The 17,546-nt window shown below is 24.1% G+C and overlaps 1 protein-coding gene across 1 annotated transcript; it reads right to left on the minus strand.

Annotated features, from left to right (window-relative positions):
* Positions 1–1,615: 1,615 nt before the first annotated feature.
* On the minus strand, positions 1,616–17,414 carry LOC122497902 (tyrosine-protein kinase Src42A). The gene is made up of 6 exons (XM_043605300.1): positions 15,942–17,414; positions 10,153–10,274; positions 9,104–9,267; positions 6,118–6,445; positions 5,603–5,938; positions 1,616–2,908 (listed from the first exon to the last, which is right to left on the minus strand). The coding sequence occupies exons 1-6, from the start codon at positions 16,310–16,312 to the stop codon at positions 2,700–2,702; spliced, it is 1,530 nt and encodes a 509-aa protein (XP_043461235.1). The 5' UTR covers positions 16,313–17,414; the 3' UTR covers positions 1,616–2,699.
* Positions 17,415–17,546: the final 132 nt, after the last annotated feature.

Below are 17,546 nucleotides of genomic sequence, written 5' to 3' on the forward strand. Positions count from 1 at the left end.
GTCGCTTCCCGCAGAATTAAAAATTTTTTTAGGTTCGAATTATTTTTGTAAAAGTCATAATAGAAAAAAAATCCTTGGTCAAATGATATATAATTTTTTCAAATTGTTCTTTGGCTTTTTTCGTGTGGTGATTTTTACAAAATTGTAGATTTATATCAAAGGATTAAGGTATTTGTCGCGCGACTGGTCACTGTCAAAAGTTTGTATCCGTTGACTGTACTTATGAAACGATTATGAATGCGAGTTTCCGAAAAACTTTTGCGGACGTACAGTTTGACATACAGATGTTCTCAACGCGACAAGTAACCGCAGCCTTAGGGCACCGTTTTGCGTTGCGTTTTGTAACTAGACCATGAGTGCAAATATAGCGAACATATATCTTCATCTCTCTCACACTCATAGCCTAGTTACAAAACCCAACGCAAAACGCTACCATGGGACTGCGGCCTTACTCTCGTTGCTCCTGCCTGCGCAGGCAGGCAGCCTGCAGAGGTGTAACCGCAGCCTTAGGCCGCAGTCCCATGGCAGCGTTTTGCGTTGCGTTGTAATGAGAGAGAATGCAGCAAACGTATATTTGCATCTTTTTCTCTCCCATTACGACGCAACGCAAAACGCTGTCATGGGACTCCACCCTTAAACACTACTCTACTACTACTTTACTACCTGGCACTAAAAGTGTTGGCAGCCCTGCTTGATGGTTTAAACCGTTTTCAGATTTATTAAATTTCTTTATAAATATAAATACTTTGCTATAAATTATCAAAATATACGGTCGAAAGAATTAAAAGTATTAATTAAACTATATAATTAGAATTTGTATCACAAAAGGAATAAAACATTTAATTTACATATTTTAGGGACTTTTAAAATTCGTTTTGAAGAGTATAAAAAGCAAATAATAAAAACCAGAATTTGTTTAAAAAAACACCTGTTCTAATAAACCATATTTTTTGTTTATTATTAATACAGTAATAAAAGTCGACGACGGTATTGACATAACAAAATCGATTATCGGGTTAGATCAACGGCATAAGACAATTTTTTTTTGTTTCATATTGACTCAAGAAACATTTTCTTGATCGTTTTTATAATTTTTTTTTCTCAACTAATAAATGTAGTAAAAGTGTGCGCATTTAAATACACATTTATTTATTTATAAAGCACAAGGTATAAAAAAAATAGAAATTGTAAATGGAAGAAATGAAAATAAGTATATTATTTTCTAAATTACTTGATATGTATAAAATATAAAATAATTGTACAATTTGTAAACACTAAAACTAATTAAAATTGTAAACACTAAAATAATATAATTAATAAGATTTTCAAAAAAATTTAAAAAAAGAAAAATTCATTTAAAAAAAATCCCTTAAAAAACAAAAAAGGGAGAAAAAGATTTTACGAAAAACGTTCAATTTATAAATTGTTAAAGAATCATTTCTGGGTAATAAATTTGAAAAGCAAAAAAAAAAAAAGAATTAGAGTGATTTGCATAAAATAACTAGTGGTGAGTAATGATAACAGAACGATTACGTCACTGTTTATCCTTTTACACTAATAATTAACGTTAGTAGTATGCGCTAGACCGAATTTTTACTGTCATATAAAGATTAATAATAAATCATATAAGATTGGTCAAAATTAACAACTTATCAATCGTATTTGTCATATTTGAAAAAAAAGAAAAAAAAACACTAAATATCTATGTGCGCTTAATTGCTTAGAATAATTCGCTACTGTACATTGCGATTTGGTTCCATTTTAAATAAAAAAAAGAATTTGTCTTTCCTGTCCATTTAAAAATCATTTGAAATATTTTTAAAAAAATTGGGGAAAATATTTTGTACAAAACACGGATCGAAAATAATTAAATTATTTCCGAATGTTCAACGAGAATGTGTCTTTTTTAAATACTTCTTTAAGTTTTAAATATATATAAAAAAAAATTCCAGTTTAAAAATTGATTATTATAGCAAAACGCGTAACAAATAAAGCAAGTTATAATAGACTTAATATATCGTTGATGATATAATTGATGCCGACGTTTTGGTAAGCAAATAATAAATTGCTTACAAACTTTCGTGAGTTTATTGAAAAATTGTAATCGAGTTATAGTAATGGAATTTTTTTTTCTTTACTATAAACACCTAAGACGAATCCACTAAATTAACATTTAACGATTGTTGTTCTTATCGTATTACTTTTCGCGACTGTAAAAATTAATTTTTAAATTATTTTTCCCTTTGACAAAAAAAAAGATTCGCTAAAATCAATAGACACCTAAGGCATTTGTTTTTTCTCTCTCTAAAAAAAAGGAAAAAAATCCTAGACTCTCTAGAATCTTATGTATGGCAGCCATAATTGTGAAAAAACGAAAAAAAACATGTTACGACGATAAAAAAATAAACAAGTACTGTTGTCTACATCTTTCTCACTCTCTCTCTCCCTCTTTCAGGATAATCTTCTTTACAAACTGAAAACAGTACTTTTTGGATATCACAAACTTCTTGTTATTTAATAAAAAAATTGTCGGAGTTTTCTTCTTTTTTTATCGATTAATTTCTATAGACCTGATAATCTCTTGCCGTGTATTGACGTGCAAAAGATTTTCTCGTATCCCAACTCATTTTCGTAGACCGTCTGTACGAATTGTAAACAGGTAAACGTGTGAACATTGTTATTTCACCAGGCAACATTACTCAGTAAGCCGATGCTTCTTTATATTCGGAGCCCTCCATGGTGAAAAAATCCTCCAATTTCCACTGGAGTGTCTCAAATGTTGGCCTCTTCATTGCATCCTTGTTCCAACATTCCAACATAATATCATACAATGCCGCGGGACAATTTGGTGGGCACGGCATTCTGTAGCCGTGTTCAACTTGATGCAATACTTCAGCGTTTGTCATTCCTACGAGAGAAAACAAATTATTTTTTTAAATTTATTTCATTCAACAATTTAATCTATCTTCTACATAATCTATATTAATAATCGTTATTTCCCGGTAATCCAGGGCTCGGATCGTCTTTAAGACTCAAAAAAAGTCGCTTTAGTCGCATAAATTTACAACAAAAGTCACGAAAAGTCGCATAAAATTTCCGAAAAAGTCGAAAAAAGTCGCATGAAATCTTAGAAAAAAAAGGCCAAAAAGAAAACACAAAATTGTAAAAAAAAATCACATTTCTCGACAACAGATACATTAATACCAAACAATACGGAATTAATTAGGTATTTTTAACATTTTTTTTTAAAAACTCTCTTTAAAATGTCAATTATTTTTATAAATAATAAAATTCTTCTTCGAAATGCAATTATTTAAAAAAAATGCTAATAAAATTCTTCTCTTTAATTTAATTATTTTCAAAAGTAATAAAATTCTTCGCAGAAATTCAATTATATTTAAAATTTTTTTTTAATTTTTTATCAAAATTTTATAAATAATAAAATTCATCATAAAAATTTAATTATTTTCAAAAGTTCTGATAAAATTCTTTGCAAAATTCAATTATCTTCAAATGTACGAAAATTCTTTGAAGAAATTCAATTATGTTTATAAATATCAAAATTCTTCTGCAAAATTCAATTACTTTAAAAAAAAATCTGTTAAAAATGTCAATTATCTTTGTGAACAATAAAATTCTTCTCTAAAATTCAATTATTTGCAAAGAATTTTAATAAAATTCTTGTCAAAATTTCAATTATCTTTATAAATAATAAAATTCATTCTAGAAATTCAATTATTTTCAAAAGTAATAAAATTCTTCGCAGAAATTCAATTATTTTCAAAATTTTCTTTAAATTTCTCGTCAAAATTATCATTATCTTTATAAATAATAAAATTCATCCTAGAAATTCAATTATTTTTAATTTTTTTTTAAATTTCTCGTCAAAATTTTAATTATCTTCATGAATAATAAAATTCATCCTGGAAATTCAATTATTTTCATAAAAAATAATTAAAAATTTTTTTTTATAAAGTCTTATAATATAAAATAATGATTTTAACACTCAATCCTCTTTAATTATTATAAAACATGAAGACATCGATTGCTCTGAGTCGAAAACTCGGAGTGATCGATATCTTCATGTTTTATAACAATTTTTTATAACTTGTTTAATTTCAAAAAGGTTTGAATTTGAATCTTTTGAAAAATTTTAATTCCTATGAAAAAATAATAATTAAATATTTATTTAAAAAAGAAGTTATTGATGTTTTTGAAAAATTTGAAAGAAATTTGTAAATAAATGTAACAGAACATTTTTTTGACTCAAACTTTTTCCTTTAAATTTAAAAAAAAAAATTTTAATTTCAGTCGCATTTTACTAAAAAAAATTTCGAAAAAGTCGATTAGTCGCATTTTTTCACAAAAAAGTCGAAAAAAGTCACATTTACTTAGAAAAGTCGAAAAAAGTCGAAAAAGTCGCACAATCCGAGCCCTGCGGTAATCTGTTCGCTGTTTGAAGTTAGTTGTTCTTTGCTTTCTTGTTTCTTAAATTTTTAAATGTTTCGAATTTAAAATTTGAAAATAATTGAATTACCTATTTCGAGAAATTTCAATAAAATTGTATTGAAAATAATTGAATTCTCCCGAAGTATTTCTTTGAATTTTTTAAAAATAATTCAGTTTCATTAAAATATTTTTGTTAATAATTGTAATTAAAAATTTTATTACTAATAAATTTTATGACAATTTTTTGAAAATAATTGAATTCTTTGAAGAAATTTTATAAAAATTCTACTGAAAATAATTGAATTCTTATAAAAAATTTTATAAAACCTTTAAGGAGGTAATTAAATTTTTCAGAAAAATTTTATTAAAATTTTTTAAAATAATTCAATCCGTTCAAGAAATTTTATTAAAATTGTATTAAAAATTAGTGAATTCTTGAGAAGAATTTTATTATTCATAAAAATAATTTAATTATTGCGATAAATTTTATTATTTTTTGAAAACTTTTGCAAAAATCGAATTTACTGTAGAATTTTATTAAAATTTAGGAAAATTGAGTTGCTTAGAAAAATTCTATCAAAATTTTTTGCAAATAATTGAATTCCTATAAAGAATATTATTATATGTACATTGAAATAATTGAATTATTACAAAGACTTTTATTAAAATTTTAAAGAATAATTGAATTCCTGCGAAGAATTTTAATATTTATCAAAAGTTTGGAGAATAATAAATAAATTGTTTAGAAAAATTTTAATAAAATTATTAACAATAATAATTGAATCCGTTCAAGAAATTTTATTAAAATTGTATTAAAAATAATTGAATTCCTGCGAAGAATTTTAATATTTTTGAAAATAATTGAATTCAATAAGAATATTTTTTAATTTTTTAATCTGAAATTATTTAAAAATTAAAGTTTATATTAAAATAAAAAATTTTGTAATTTGGATAATAATAGTAATAATAATAATAATAAAAATAATAACAATAATAATAAAAAAATATATAATATATATATATTTATAATATATATTTGCTATTGTTAATAATGAATTAATTAATTTAATTGAAAAAAACCAAATATCTCTAATGAAAATACACTTGAAAAAATGAAACTAAAGGGAAAATGATTTTCTCTTGTTTGACTCACCAGGATAAGGAATTCTTCCGTAAGTGACCAGCTCTGTGAGAAGAATTCCAAAGGACCATACATCGGATTTAATACTGAATTTGCTGTAGTTCGCAGCCTCCGGTGCAGTCCACTTGATCGGGAATCTGGCTCCTATTCTCGCCTCGTACTCGTCCTCCTTTATCAACCTGGCGAGACCGAAATCTGCTATTTTAACGACATTTCCATCGGCCACGAGAACATTACGAGCGGCCAGATCTCGATGAATATAATTCTGTGACTCCAAATACGCCATACCAGCTGCGATTTGAGCCGACATATCAATCAACTGTTGGAGATTTAAACCTCTTCCTTTTCCTGAAATTCATTTTTTTACAATTACATTTTCAATCATTTTATTTATTTCAAGAAACAAAATTCAAGAAAATATTAAAGCCATAAATATAAATATAAAAGATGTAAAGATGGAAATTTTGAGGTAAAATTTCCATTCTTTTTTTGATTAAAAACAAAAAGAAATACACTTTTATTCTCACCTTGCAAATATTCGAGGAGACTTCCATTTCTCATAAGTTCCGTGATTATGTAAATTGGCTCTTCCATCGTACAAACGGCATAAAGTTGAATGAGTTTGTCGTGCCTGAGTTTCTTCATTATTTGCGCCTCGGCCAAGAAATCTTTTGGATCCATTGTTCCTGGTTTTAGTGTTTTTATTGCCACTGAAGTTGTATTATTCCACAGACCCTCCCAAACTTCTCCAAATTGACCTTGACCCAATTTGCGAACAAATTTCAATGTTGTCTTATCGATTTCCCATTGATCCCTAGTTCGATGACTAAGTCCCTCGGTTACGGGTTTCTCAACCTATAAACAAAAAATTTCAATTTATTGTCGATAACAAAGAAAAAATCAAATTCAAAAAAGTATTTCAATGAATGTGAATTATACGTGAGACACGAGAAATTATTTTTCAACACTACTCACCTAATTTTATACACATTAAACTTGGTTATATTAAAATTTATTCCAATTTATTTATTAAATTTATCAAATTTAATACATTTAATATTCAAAATTCAACTGATACGAAAATTAATATTTTGTATGAAAATTAATATCCTGATTTTTTTCTTATTTAATATGCAGATTAAAATTTTTTAATTTTTATTTTAAAAAAATTTTAATTTCTTAATAATTATTTTTAACTAAATGAAAATTTTAATTTCTAATATAGAAGAAAAGAAAAAAAATTAGGTACATTTTTGAAGAAGTGGAAAACAATAATTGAAAATAACATATTTTTGTTTTGAAAAACGAGAGATATGTGAATATTTAAATTCTAATTAGTCTTTTTTTTAGCGTGAATCATTCATAAAAAATAATTACTCGCATACATCGGTCGAAAGTTTTAAAGCAAATGAATAATATTTAGCCTGTGAAAGTATCATGATTATGAAAATGAAATGAAAGTTCTCAAACGTAAAATACGAAAAATCTTCCTTACGACTCAATTAGAACTAAATAAACAGAAAAAATACATATTTTACATAATTTCTCTCTTTAATCCTATTAAATATATTAAAACTGCGATAGGTAAATCAATTGTTTTCCTAGCAAATAAACACAAAAACAAGCAAACCCGAAAAAGAAGTGTTTAATTAGCTGAAAAAATTTTTCCGAGCAATAAAACTGTTATAAATTAATTAATTAACTGATTATTAACTAATCAATTAATTAACTAATTATTAACTAATTGTATAAATACCGCAGATATTTTCTACTGAAAATAATTTGAAACAGCAAAAAGAACAAAAATATAGAATAAAAAAATTAACAAAAAAATTATATCAATTAATTAAAATTAAAATAATTAATTTATTTATTAATAAATAAAAATAAATGAAATAAAACGAAAAAAGTCGATAAAAAGCAATTTTTGCAGAATTTTGCGAATTTTATCAAAAAATTTTCAATTAAATTTATTTTGTTTGCTATTTGCTTCATTTGTCATGCTTCAGAGAAAAGTTTCCCGACATAGAGAAATTTCCAAAGTTTCACGAATTTAATGATTAAAAAAAAAACTAATTACAAACTAAAACTTCATTTGTTAATTACAACAGGAAACTCTCCTTTGCACATAACTAAACAATAAGTGAAATAGCGTTTTGTTAAGCAAGACTGCAACAAAAGTGTTTGAAAAAAATTTGCCTATTAACACAAAGAACAAATTATTGAATTTTTTTTTATATAATTTTTAAAATTATCAAATTAACAACAATTGAAATACCAATATCAATATTGAAAACTGCATAATTCATCGTATTTATAAATTTATAAATTTTCAATTGTACATAATATAATTTTTTGATTAGTTATCTTATTGTTTTTTTTTCTTTCGTATTAATCAGTCTTTTATCAAAGTTGTAAATTCCTTAGGAATTTTTTCCTTTTGTATATCTAAAAAAATGCATATTTTTATGATTATTAGAGAAAAGGCGAGGTGAATTATTGCAATAAATATTATGAAAAAAATTACAGCAAAATATTCTAAAAGTGAAACTAATGTCTATGACAAATAAAATCCCACATAAAACACGCTTGTGCTGTATACATGAAAATTGAATTTAAAAAAATGACTGGTCGCGAATGTTTATAAGTGACGTTAAATTAATTTTATATGATTATTATGATTGGGACATTCAATTTACCAAGAAAATCCAGCGAGAGTTGGGGTAAGCAAAAACAGAACAAACAAAATCTATTTCAAATAACAAACTTTGCGAAACAAAATTATTAGTTCTTAATAAAAATCAATCGTTTGTCCGCAATCGTCATTTTTCCCATTTGAAAATAATTAAAATTATTAATAGAATTATTTTCAAATGTTTTAGAAAATCCCAAAAAAATCTGTAAAAATAATCGTAAATTGTTATCATAAAAACTATTAAAAGATTTCATCATTATAATCAAAAATCGATCGATAATAATCATTGTAAAAATATCCATATAAGAATCTCAAAAGCAGAAATTTAATTTATCCTCAGAAATAAAAAAAGTCCTGAGCAAAAAGAATTTAACAAATAAAATTTCCAATTTAAACCAAAGTCCAATTTGGAGTTTATACAGTGCAATAAAAAAACCATTTATTTTATTTTATCAAAAGAAAATACTAAAAATAAATTTGCAATATACAACAATAATTATTTGTATATCATCATGCAATTGGTTGTAGTTTTGTACAAGAGATTTCCAAAGAATGCAATAAAAAAGAAATAAAATAAACGAATTATTTTAACTTTATTTCTTTTAAAATATTAGGATAAATATTAAAGAAATCCCTCGTAAAACTTTATATATTTTCTAAAAGCAGCAAGTCAAGTTTTTTTCTGTTTTTCTCATTTCAGGTACATTTAAGTAAATAATTTTTTCAACATGCAACGAGCTGTCTAAACTCCACTCAGACAATATAAATTTTATTAGTAAATAATCCAGAGAATTACTTCTGAAAATTAATTCGCTTACCTGTACACATGGTTTGCATAAATTAACACAAAGTCCATCGGCGTCTTTACTGTAATGTTCGACAAGATCCTGAAGATTCCTGAATGTTGTTCGCCTTGCAATAAAGAAACCACCCTCGTCCAGTTGCCTTATACGATAATGTTTCACCGTATCTCCGTCTCGCACTTGAATTTTCATTATTTTGGAAAGAAAGAAGAAATTGGAAAATTAGTATCTATTTTAATCGAAAATTCGATTTTAATGAATATTATTATTTCTTTAATTATTAACTATCTATAATCATTAACTAATTAATTATTAATTATAATAATTCCAAATATAATTTCCATGAAGAATAAATTTTAATAAATTTTACTAAAATATAAAATTAATAAATTTTAATAGAGGAAAAAATAAAAAATATTTGTTACTAATTATGATCCACAAGTTTCGAACGCTCAAATGAACGAAATATTTTTTATTAAAACTATTTTTTCATAAATTACTCATGGCAAAAAATAAAAAGTTTAAAACTGAAATCTAATATTTAGAAACTAATTTTTTTTAATGACGTAAAATTTTAATAAAAATTTAATTTGAAGAAGAAATAAATAAATTTTGTTCATTTGAACGTTTAGAACTTGTTTCCCTAAAGTTCTGAATATTGAAAGAATGAAATATTTTTTCATAGATTAACTCATTGCAAAAATTGAAAAATTATAATTTACATTTATAGACTAATTTTTTTTGTAGTGACTCAAAATTGTAATAAAAATTTAATTTGAAAAAGAAATAAATAAATTTCGTTCAATCGAAAGTTTGGAATTTTAGAACTATTACCTACTAATTTATTTTTTTAAATCAAAACTTAAGGTGAATAAAAATAATTCAACGTGTGCAATTGTTATTAAACGATTATGTCGATTATGAGAATAAAAATAATTCAACGTGTACAATTATTGATAAACGAGATTATGAATAATGCATTATTAATTAATGTCTAGATATTATAAATAATTGATAAGGATATAAATATAAACAGTGAATTATTAATTTTATTGTAAATTTACCTGAAAGTGAATAGTCATTGTGTCGACTTTCGGAATCTCGAATTAGAAAAGCTCCGTGAGCATTTTCTGGCAAAAGGAGTTTCTTCTCAGCTTCGATTCTCTTAATTTTCCTGAAGTACCATCTAAAAGAAATAATAAAATATGAATTAATTTAATTTTTATCATTCACTCTAGTAAATAATTACTTCATTAAAAAAATATTATTCTCTACCCTCTTAATTTTTGAAAGTCATATTTCACTGATTTTCAGTGAAATATATACAGTAAATAAAATTTAAATTAATTTAAATTAAATTTTAAAATAAATAAAATATTTTTTAAAATAAAAAAAAGGGAAATACTTATTTCTCAATTATATTCTATTTTATTAAGTGAATTACATATTTTTTTTTGCAAACATTGAAAATATTTACTTTTTTCAACAGGTCAATAATATCATCATCATAATTATCATCAATGAACGATACCTTTTTTAAATTGCAAATTAGACGCAAGTTTTATAAAAAGGAACGGTAAACTGTAAATCTTGAATGTGATTTGCGTTTAATGAGAACCTACAAGTTTTATAAGGTCGGTTAGGAGTCGACGGCCTTGTGCTTTCAGTTTTTAATCTTTTATTTCTTAATTCAAAGTATAAAAGGGAATCAAAGAAGAACAGAAAAAGTAAAAGAAGAGACTAGAATTTCACAATAATTATAAAATACAATATATAATTTCTATTGCAAAATATTTTCCTATATATATTTCTGTGCAATTCATTAAAAATTAAAAACACAGTTCATGTAACTCGTGTGATTTACGATTTTATTATTCCTTTTTAATATTAAATCATATCCAGAACTAACAAAAAATTCGATGGGGAAAAGTTTCCTTTTAGTTCCAGTCTATTATTTTTATTGTTAATTAGAAATATTTAAACTAATTAATAATATCAGGCTTCGCACTCGATAATTACGTTTAAAAAAAGTCACAAATTCGTTTTTAAGATTAAAAAAAAATAGTAAAAAAATATTTATAGTATCAAAAAATTAAATTTAAGGACTAAAAAAAATCATTTTCTCGATTCATAAAAATTTGATTCAGTATTTCCCTGACTTTTTCCTGACTTCTATCAAAAATATTTAATTTCTTTTCCTATCCTGCCTTCAATTCTAAATTTTTATAAAGTCCAGTTATTTTCCAAACGTTTAGTTAAAATTCTTCAAAAATACGATTATATGTAAAAATAATTTTTAAAAGTGAAAAAATAACATTTATTTCAATTAAATTTGACAAAATCTTAAATTAATTGTAAATTTAACTTATCTTTTTAAAATATTTACGAGAATTTAATTAACTTCAAAAAATTTTAATTACAATTTTCCAAAGTCATATTTTTTTATAGTTTCTAAGTTAAAATATTAAAAACTGGAATAATTTTTGTGGAATATATATGTAAATATATATGTTTCCACGGGAATTAATATTTTAAATAATTTCAATGTAAAACCTTTTTAAAATTTAATTCTTACTAAAAATTACAATTGTGATTCTTTCAAAATTCAGTTATTTTTTAAAAATTTTTAAATAAAATTATTCAAAACTAATAATTCTTTTGGAAAATAAAAGATATATTAAATTTAAAAATCATTTGAAATCTAATTATTTTAAAAAATTCATATTATAATGCTTTTAATATTCGATTATTATCTACAACATCAAAAGTAAATTAACTAATTTACTAATTAATTATTCTTGTTTATTGATTTCAAAAATTTTAATAAAAATTCTTCTCAAGAATTCAATTATTTTCATAAATAATATTCTTCGTAAGAATTCAATTTTTTTAAATTCGTTATAAAAATTACAATAGAATTCAATTAATTCATTTTTTTATCATTGGAATTAAGTTGTTCAAAAATTTCAAATTCAAACTTTTTCAAATTGAACAACTTGTAAGAATATTATTATAAAACATAAATATGACCGACTGACAAAATCATTATTTTATTATTGTAATAATATTGTTACTGTAATTTCTTCAAAATTATTTGTATCATTTCAATTCAATTAACATTTTTTAGAATTTTTAACTAAAATTCTACTTTAAATCAATAACATCAATTATTATTCAATTAAACTTTTTCAAAAAAATTAATTCTACATAATTATTAGTTAAAAGTACGAAAAATAATAATTTAATTTTACGAGAAATCAATTACTTAAATACAAAAATAAATAATATTGAATGTTTCTTAAAAGGCCGTAGCAGTATAAGCATGTAAAAATGGCCCCCTCTTGGATTGGGTCCATATTCAGGGAATAATTTTGACCTATTATGAGACTTACTTTCACCAAGTTTCAACTCGAAAAAAAATTTTGTTTTTGAGTTATACAATTTTTTTGAAAGATTCAAAAAAATTCAAAAATTTTTTTTCCCTCCGAAATGGTTGAACCGATTTTCATGAAAAAATTTTTTTTGTACAATACAATATGAACAGTTAATAAAAAAAATTTTTTCGACCAAATTCTAACAAAAAAAGTCAGTAAAAAGTCAGTAAAAAAAAATTTTTTTTTAATTTTTTTTTAAAAAACATTTTTTTTTATTGAAATTTTTTTTGCACAACCGCCATTTTTTTCTATAAAATAATAGTCATTTCAAGAGTAACATATATTTTTTGCAAGATGATTGAAAGGGTACTTCATACTTTAAAAAATAAAAAACCGATTTTTGGCCAAGATTTTTAAATTGCTGAAATAGAAATTTTTTATTATGACGAGTAATTAGATTCCGTTTTTTGTGAATGTTAATTATAAAGTTAAATTTTATTTGTTACAATTCAAAATGCAATGAAGAACATTGACTTAATTCGGAAGTGTAATTAAGCCGCAATGTACAATAACAACATCTAAGCCCGGGTTGTTTTTTTCAACTGCAATATGTACTTCGAGTTGTGTAGGAGAGAAAATATTTAAAATCAATAATTATTAAAATTTTAATTACAAATTTTACTTAATAAACTTTTATTTCACTAATTGTTTGGACAGTCACAAAATCTTTTACTTGGCGGAACTTTTTGCATCAAAGATATTTTTGTTGGGATTTTAAAACTTTTTGCGTCATCTCAACTTTTTAAAAAATTAAATAATTAATTGTAAAAATATGCTGGTCTTTGATCTAATAATTTAAAATAAAATACCATTAAGTTTTAAAAAAGAATTCATTTAAGATATGATTCTTTACAGAAAATTTTACATAATTTTTAGAATTTTTATTCTATACACTCTAAAAATAACATAAATTCTTCTTGATGCTCTGGACCATTTAGTTAATTTTTTTTTATCTTGTTCAATTTTGTAGCATTTAGATTTTTTATTTTTTAATAAAATATAAAAATTATTATGTGTAGAATCCGAATTAAATATTGCACAAGTAGAGCTAAATTTCTTATTCAATATTTTTATACTTTTATTTGTTGCATTATTTTTTTTGTTTAAAATTTGTGTTACTTTCATTAATGTCATATACTTTTGTAAATTTTATAATTAACATGTTCTTTATATTTACTATATCCTTTTTTCTAATTTTAATTTTACCAGAACAATTAGTTTAGTCTCTGCGTTTGTCTAAATGTCAAAAAATTAAATTTCTTTGAGAAAAATCAAAATTTGTCAAAAAATACGGAGTGTATTAAAATTTCCTGGAATATATATCAAGATTTTAACCCAATCAATAATATTCTAGAATGTTTCACATAACCGTTTAGAAGTTTAGTCTCTGCGTTTGTCTAAATGTCAAAAAATTCATTTTTTTTATGAAAAATCAAAATTTTTCAAAAAATACGAAATGAATTAAAATTTCCTGCAATATATATCGAGATTTCAACCCAATCAATAACATTCTATAATATTTTACATATCCGTTTAGAAGTTTCCTCTCTGCGTTTGTCTAAATGTCAAAAAATTCAATTTTTTTGAGAAAAATCAAAATTTTAAAAAAAAATTCCAAGTGTGTTAAAATTTTCTGAAATGTATATCGAGATTTTAATCTAATTAATAATATTCTAGAATATTTCAGAAATCCATTTAGGATTTTACGCTCCACGTTTGTCTAAATCTCAAAAAATCGCTATTTTTTCGGTTTTCCTGGCCTAAATTCTATAAAACTATATAAAATATTGAATAAACTTAACAGAATTCTTTCTTTTTTGATTCTTTTTCCAACGAAAAAAGAATGAGCCAAATCGGTTAAGATTTACTCGAGTTATTCAATTTTATCGAAAAACAGCCGATATTTCGAGAATATATATTCGCGGTTTTTGCTTTTTACTTGGCGGCGATTCTCTACCGCGAATCTTGATGTCTGCAAAGTATTTAATTACTTTTCAAAAGAATTGAATTCTTGTTATGAATTTTGATATTTATCAAAATAATTGAATTTTGGAAAATAATTTTATTAAAATTCCTTAGAATAATTTATTTTATGGGAAGAATTATGAAAATAATTGAATTTTCGCATAGAATTTTATTAAAATTTGTAAAAATAATTGAATTTCTAAGAGGAATTATAATAAAATTTTCAAAACTAATTGAATTTCTGAGAAGATTTTTATAATTTGCAAAAATAATTGAATTCTTAAGAATATTTTGATAAAATTTTTTAAATAATTAAATTCCTTTAAAAATTTTATTATTTATGAAAATAATTAAATTTTTAAAGCGAATTTTATTAAAACTTTTCAACATGATTGAATTCCTGTAAAAATTTAATTATTTATGAAAGTAATTGAATTCTTGCATTGAATTTTATCACAATTTTTAAAAATAATTGAATTTCTGAGAAGAATTTTATTAAATTTTTTGAAAATAATTGAATTTCTGAGAAGATTTTAAAAAAAATTTTGAAACTAATTTAATTTCTGCAAAGTATTTAATGACTTTTCAACAGAATGATGAATTTTTGATATTTATCAAAATAATTGAATTTTAGAAAAGAATTTTATTAAAATTCCTTAGAATAATTGATTTTATGGGAAGAATTTATGCCATTTTGTTGTTTATCAAGCTAATTGAATTCTTTTGCAAAATTACTTGAAAATAATTAATTTTCTGCGACGAATTAAATGTTATTTATGAAAATATTTGAATTATTGCAACGAATTTTATTGTTTTACTGAATAATTGAATTTTTCTTAAAATTGAATTCTTTCCTCAAGTTTTAATATAATTTTTTAATAATAATTGCAATTATTAAGGAATTTATTTAAAATTGTATTAAAAATATTTGAAATTCTGCGATAAAAATAATTGAATTCGTAAATGAAATTTTATTATTTATGAAAATAATTTAATATTTTCGTAGAAAATTGTATCAAAAAGTTTTTTCTATAATTAAATCTGTTGATAAATTTTATGAAAATAGAAAATATTGAAAATTATTGAATTGCAAAAAACTTTTGAAAGTAATTGAACTTTTGCAAAGATTTTTATAAATTTTTGAAAAATAATTGAATTTTTGGCGAGAAAAATTTTGCTATTTGTAAAGATAATTGAATTCCTGACGAGATATTCGTGAAAAATTTTTAAAAATAATTGAATTCTTGGGATGAATATTGTAACTTATGAAAATAATTGAATTTTGTAAAGAATTTTATTAAAATTCCTAAAAATCATTGAATTTTTGTGAAGAATTTTGTTATGTATCAAGATAATTGCATTAAAACTTTTGTAATAATTAAATAATATTAAATGATTAATTTTTGTCAGAATAAAGAGACTGTGAAGCCTGAATGAATGAAAAATGAACTTACGGCTCGGCTTCGATGGATTTGAGCTTGGCGACATAATTACTGGGAATATAGCCCTCTTGTCGTGTTCTCTTGCTCCTGGCAAGCCACCAATCTCCCTGTGTATCATTTAAAATCTCCAAGTGTTCACCTTTACGAAAACTGAGATCTTCATCGGTGCGTGCATCATAATCGTAAAGAGCAACAAAAATCTTGGCCGTTGGAACATCTGTGTGTGGTATTTGTGGCATTGGCCTAATTGGATCCGGTGGAGGTGTAGGAACACCACCCCCAGGGCTCGCCTGAGAAGCCACAGCCAATTCTATACTAGGATTTCCTATCCTATCAGGCTTCTCCTTTTCCGCATCTGTCTGATTACTAAAGCAATTTCCCATTTTTCCCCTTTATTTTATTTCCTTGTCAATTGTCAATTTTTGCAACGACCTCTTCTGGTTTCAAATAAATTCAATTATATATATATAGATATATATCTTTAAGCGAACTTTGAAATTCGCATGTCTCTTTTTTGTAAATTAAAAAAATTTATATCTCTTGTTGTCATAGATAGAGCTCTTGTTTCTTTTTCTCTCTTAATTTTCTTGAATATCTTGAATATACACTTGGTTTGATAGAAAATTAATCAGTCTTGAAAATTAAATTTATTTTGTATTTGTTAATTTCGAGAGCACTGACCGTCGACAATCTCTTCTCTCTTCAAACGATCGAATTCTCACGTCATCGAACATACGCGTGCGTGATCATTCTACATTCAAAATCCGCTTTCGAATTGGCGAAAGCAGCAGACTGCAGATTAAATATCCTTGAATGATTATAGACAAAACTTTTTTTTTCCTAAAGAAATATAGAAAAAAACTGCACTCTATTCATATAAAATTTCTTCTAACAGTTTACAACAACATTTATGAAAACTTGATTAATAAATTAGACTTAATGTCTAGAATGCAGAGAGGAACTTACATACACAAAGTACCGGAGACAATTTTCTAACAATAACTTCCTGATTGTTGGTTCTTTTTAAATCGTAATTAGCACCACGTTTAACCTCTATAAAGAGGAATAGTTGTAATTTGATAAAAATTTCAATTTAAATACACACATTATGTTTAAATCGTTAAAACAAAAATGTATTATGATGATGAATTTTCAGGAATTAGTTGAAGGCAAGAAATCGCCATTGTACCTTCAGAAATCAACACACTGTTTCCGTCAAAAACGACACATGCACTCTAAAAATTGGTAACGGAATACAATCCGATTGGAAGTAAATTTCACGGGAAAATCACAAGCACCATTAGAACTATTTTATACAGGTTCAAGGCATTGTTTTCGAGGCGTTTTTTCGCAATTATTTCACAAGATGTACAAAGTGAAAACACCCATCGTGATGGTGGTACCCAAGTCAAACAGAATGTCTTCGGGTATGTTCGGTTTTGTCTTCGTGAAGTAGGTGTGGAGTCGCGGCCATTTTTAAACGACCATAATTTACGCGGTAAAATTTAAAAAAAAGTCATTTTTGTTTAAAAAAATAATTTAGTTTAAAAAAAAGTAGATATAAAAAGAAAAAAGGGTAAAAAGTATTAAAGTAATTTTTAAATAGTCTAGAAAAAA

This window comes from Leptopilina heterotoma, unplaced genomic scaffold, assembly GCF_015476425.1.
Source record: "Leptopilina heterotoma isolate Lh14 unplaced genomic scaffold, ASM1547642v1 Lhet_14, whole genome shotgun sequence".
NCBI classification, from domain to species: Eukaryota; Metazoa; Arthropoda; class Insecta; order Hymenoptera; family Figitidae; genus Leptopilina; species Leptopilina heterotoma.

Bases quoted from the DNA above. Each gene is read 5' to 3' on its own strand.
- LOC122497902 (XM_043605300.1), bottom strand. From the start codon at position 16,312: ATGGGAAATTGCTTTAGTAATCAGACAGATGCGGAAAAGGAGAAGCCT. The intron at 10,275-15,941 runs GTAAGTTCATTT...TATTTCTTTTAG, and splicing joins AAATCCATCGAAGCCGAGCC to ATGGTACTTCAGGAAAATTA. The intron at 6,446-9,103 runs GTAAGCGAATTA...TTTTGTTTATAG, and splicing joins TATGCAAACCATGTGTACAG to GTTGAGAAACCCGTAACCGA.